General features: G+C 46.2%; 1 protein-coding gene across 2 annotated transcripts in view; it reads left to right on the plus strand.

Annotated features, from left to right (window-relative positions):
- The window catches only part of LOC134461321 (diacylglycerol kinase beta), a 167,480-nt gene that overhangs the window by 69,127 nt on the left and 93,353 nt on the right, over positions 1-5,000 (plus strand). For both annotated transcript variants that reach the window (XM_063214152.1, XM_063214153.1), the window contains exons 15-16: positions 496-569; positions 3,328-3,402. In XM_063214152.1, coding sequence (XP_063070222.1) covers positions 496-569; positions 3,328-3,402 — 149 coding nt within the window. The remainder of the gene's footprint in view (positions 1-495; positions 570-3,327; positions 3,403-5,000) is intronic.

A 5,000-nucleotide genomic window follows, 5' to 3' on the forward strand; every position in this document is an offset into this window, starting at 1 on the left:
ACAACAAATGATATATTTGTTCCTCCGTGTGTATGTGTGTGTATGTCCACAGGGGCACATGTACAGTATATATTTGTCTGTATGATTGTACGTTTGTGTGTGCATGATTGTTGATCTGTTTGTGAGTGTGTGTGTGTGTGTGTGTGTGTGTGTGTGTGTGTGTGTGTGTGTGTGTGTGTGTGTGTGTGTGTGTGTGTGTGTGTGTGTGTGTGTGTGTGTGTGTGTGTGTGAGTGTGTGTGTGTGTGTGTGTGTGTGTGTGTGTGAGCTGTGGAAAATTGGCGCCGTGTGTTTGCGTGTGCGTGTGCGTGTGCGTGTGCGCAGGTGTGTGTTTGTGTGCATGATTCTGTGCACAACACGTTTGTCCGTCTGTACTATATGTGTTTGCTCCTGTGTGTGTGTGTGTGCGTGTGTGTGTAGAGTGTGTGTGTGTGTGTGTGTTTTGTATTTGTGTGCTGCTTGTACTGACTGTTCCCGACCCCTACTCCCCCGTCCAGATCACTCCTCTCCCGGGGACCCATCCCTTGCTGGTGCTGGTGAACCCAAAGAGTGGTGGGCGGCAGGGAGAGAGGTGAGTGGGCCGCCTCACCAACAAATGCTGTGCCTCTGTGTGTGTGCGTGTGTGCGTGTGTGCGTGTGTGTGTGTGTGTGTGTGTGTGTGTGTGTGTGTCTGTGAGTGTGTGTGTGTGTGTGTGTGTGTGTGTGTGTGTGTGTGTGTGTGTGTGCTTGTGTGTGTGCGTGCGTGTGTGAGGGAGAGAGGTGAGTGGGCCGCCTCCTCATTTTCCTTTCCAGAATGTTCTCTCTCTCTTTCTCTCTTTCTGTATCTCTCTCTCTCTCTCTCTCTCTCTCTCTCTCTCTCTCTCTCTCTCTCTCTCTCTCTCTCTTTCTCTGTTCAGCAACAAATGCTGTTTTGTCCTGCTCTTGTCCAACATACTGGAGTCTGTGTGGTGCTGCTGGTGGTTGCTTGTGATGAAGCAGCCACATGTAGCCACATTTCAGGGATTGTGTGTGTGTGTGTGTGTGTGTGTGTGTGTGTGTGTGTGTGTGTGTGTGTGTGTGTGTGTGTGTGTGTGTGTGTGTGTGTGTGTGTGTGTGTGTGTGTGTGTGTACGTGCGTGCGTGCTGGTGGGGTGCGGTGGGGTAGGAGTAGGGAGTATGGATTTATAGGTGTTTGGGTTTGTGTGTGCGGGGGGGGGGGGGGGGGGTCGGAGAGGAGTGTAATGTAATGGATCTGCTGTGTACGTTGTCAGCATTATTCTTATAAGAAGTTGTTTTTTAATAGTTGTTTTTCACCGTACGGATGAAAAACCATTATTCATCACAAGCCATTATAACTATGAAGCATTTTTCATAAGTGGGGACATCATCAATTAGAGCAAATGCTCTAAGAGAATTAAAAAAGGAAAAAAAAAACATCTACTGTATTTCATCTGAAAAGAAAGAAGAAAAGAAAAAAAAGACCACTTTTGTGGTCGATATAATTGTTCTTACAGTCCTCCCACCAATCAAGTTAAAAAAAAACCCACACACACACACACACACACACACACACACACACACACACACACACACACACACACACACACACACACACACACACACACACACACAGAAAGTGTAGTGCGGGTAGAGAGGGAGATGGAGAGGGAGGCAAATCAAAGAGGACGACGTCCGGTACGGGCAGAGGATGAATGTAGGTGTCGATGCCGTTCCCTTCCCTTCCCTTCGCACCACCGCCCACCATGTGCTCTCTCCGTCCAGATTTTTTAGGTCTTTTGGATTCGGAGAGCGGGTCTCCATAGCAACAACACACTTTTAAAGCGCCATTAATGGCCAACATATTCCCCTATTATTAGATGTTCCCAGTTGCACAAACAGCTCCAAAAACTCCAAAAACAGTTCAAACACTTATTCTAAAAGAACAGCACCATTATCTTAACAGCGAACAAGGAATGAGAATCAGCTAATGTAATAATGTTTTTTTTTGTTAAAGTACTGGGCATTATAGTTCTTGACAAGCAGCAGAAAACAGCCCAATTCTAATCCTCCAAAAAAGCGCACATTTATTTTTTATTTTTTATTTGTTTTACTGTGCGCAAGTATATGAACGTAGCTGACATTGTGGGTGACAAAACCCTTTGTTTAGAGCCTACAGTATGTTATAACTTATAACCTTACTGCCAACAAAATTTGAATGACCAAGTCTTAATGTGTAACTTAAGGCTCTCGGTAATCTCATAGCAATGTTGTTATGATGTTGTTATGAGTGAACAGAAGTGAGTGATGAGTGAGAAGAGGCTTCTGCTTTTGTAAGGTACAGTAGGTAACAGTTTTTCAAAAGCTTCTCTTGTTCAGCGTTCCTCTCAGGAATACAGTGCACAGTACTTGCAGAAACCTACGCACGACCGCTCGCTCGGCTGCACAATAACTTCAGGCCTACTTTACAAGCCGTGCGAACGTCATGAGGTGATTTAAATTCATTATATTTCTTTTGAAAGGGCTCAACTTATCGCTCCCATTTAATGAGGTGTTCTCTGAAGGCTGAAAAAGTTTTTTTTTTTTAGCCAGTGACAGATATCAGGCTGTTGTGGCGTACTCCCTCTTTCTCCCTTTGCACCTCCTCGGGTGGCAAGGGCAACGGAAGTGAGCACAATTATATGTGAAGGACATGGCGAGGGTACGCACAGGCCCTCTCGCCAACACAGTGGCAGAGCAACTACATACAGGGCCCTTGGGCAAGACACTACCTAACAGGGCCCCCCATACAAACTGACAAGGTCACAATAGGGCCTCCACCACCAATACTGGAGGGCCCGGGGATAAATGCCCTGCTCACCCCACCCCATAGCTTCGCCCCTGCTCCAACATCACACACCACTGCGAAGGTTAAACAGCAACTGTGGATGCAGCTATTGCTGCTGTGCATGTGCTGTCTCTGCCTTTCTGTTCCAGACTGTACATCTCATTCTTACACACACTCTCTTAAACAGAGTTTTTCTTTCTGGTGCAAATTTTGCTCACTTTCTCTCTCAGTCACTCTCTCTCTCTCTCTCTCAGTCCCTTGCTCTCATTCTTTTCTGTCAGTTTCTCAACACTCTCTACCTTGTGATCTCTCCACCTGATTTGAAATGATTTTCCCCTCCCCTTCTTTCTCTGTGTGTGTGTGTGTGTGTGTGTGTGTGTGTGTGTGTGTGTGTGTGTGTGTGTGTGTGTGTGTGTGTGTGTGTGTGTGTGTGTGTGTGTGTGCGTGCATGTGTGTGCGTGCATGTGTGTGCGTGCATGTGTGCGCGTGCATGTGTGTGCGTGTGTGCGTGCACCGTCTCTTCCCAGGGTGCTACGGAAGTTCCGGTATCTGCTGAACCCCCGACAGGTCTACAGTCTGGAGCAGGGAGGGCCCATGGTGGGGTGAGTCTCGTGAAGAAGGAAAGAGGGGAGAGAACAAAGGGGAGACAAAAGAAAAAAATTGGGGGGAAACAGAACTTGTGGGTTTACAGTCCTATACACCTACTTACTACTAACTACTGTGACTACGGTACTCTCTCTCTCTCTCTCTCTCTCTCTCTCTCTCTCTCTCTCTCTCTCTCTCTCTCTCTCTCTCTCTCGCTCTCTCTCTCTCTATCTTTCTCACTCTCTCTTTCTCTCTCTCTCTCTCTCTCTCTCTCTCTCTCTCTCTCTCTCTCTCTCTCTCTCTCTCTCTCTCTCTCTCTCTCGGTTTTTCTCCACTTCCCCCCGCCTTTATCCAGCCACTTATAAAATTAATGTCCTCAATTCCTGTTGTCAAACCAGACAAAAAGGTCCTCACTGAAATGACAGCACTGCAGAAGTGTTGTGATTTTGTATCGCTCTTTCATGCTTTCATGTTCACTATGACTCACTTATCCCCACCCCCACCCTCAGTCAGTTCTTCTCTCCAACACACACACACATACACACACACGCACGCACACACACGCACACACACACACACACACACACACACACACACACACACACACACACACACACACACACACACACACACACACACACACACACACACACACACACACACACACACACACACCTCCATGTAATACCTCCCCTTGGCTTCTGTTGGGAGCTGGCTGTCACGACGAGCCTCTTGAGTCAGCAGCTCTAGTACCCTAGAGCAGAGCAGAGCAGAGAGGCTGATGGCTATCTAGCCCTGTGTTTCTCAACCGGGGTGCATGCAACCTCCTCCTAAAAATGCAATTTAATGAAATGAATTCATTGTGGAATCTCACTTTATCAGTTTTGGGTGCCTAGAGATTGTTTTATTCATGACTTTTTTTTTTAGAAAAACTTATGTCGTGGCGCAGTGGCAGAGAGACACACTGATGTAGCCTAGTAAACTTGACAAACCTTCCTTGCAACAGAAACCTGGCGGTTTGGTCTAGCATCTTGCACCTTACAGGAAAGCATACCTGCCTGGAATCTTTTTCTTTCTTTTCTTTGATTTAGCTGTCATTGCAAAGTAGATGCGTAGGGCTTTATGAGGCGAACTCAAATAATCACATTTCATTACTTGATAGAGGAAAAAAAAAATGTGCTGAAATAAAATAAAAGTTACATTCATGTAAAAGTTATGTGGTGTGGTAGACCAAAATTTCATACGTGTCCGGAACCCCTTTTTTTAGAATTAGTTTAGCCAGTTGTTTGGGAAGGTTTAGCATGTTTGCATTGACCTTTGATGTGCCATCAAGCGGTTTGAACACCAACGCCTGTTTGAATGCCAACCGTTGGTTCCACTGCTGTGCCAATAGTGCAGTGCCAGACTAAACTTTTCACGTTATAATCTGGTTTGCCAGGCTAGTGTTTATCCCTTCTCCACTGCAACGCCTGGCCGTTTGCAAAGTATGCTGGGTTGCAGTCATTGGCTGAATGGTATAATGGCAACATTGTGCTTTTTGGTGGTGGACTGACTTGAATGACTTCTGTAGGTGCTGACTTTGATCGGTGTAACTTTTGTGTACATTTTTTGTGTG

This window comes from Engraulis encrasicolus, chromosome 13, assembly GCF_034702125.1.
Source record: "Engraulis encrasicolus isolate BLACKSEA-1 chromosome 13, IST_EnEncr_1.0, whole genome shotgun sequence".
NCBI classification, from domain to species: Eukaryota; Metazoa; Chordata; class Actinopteri; order Clupeiformes; family Engraulidae; genus Engraulis; species Engraulis encrasicolus.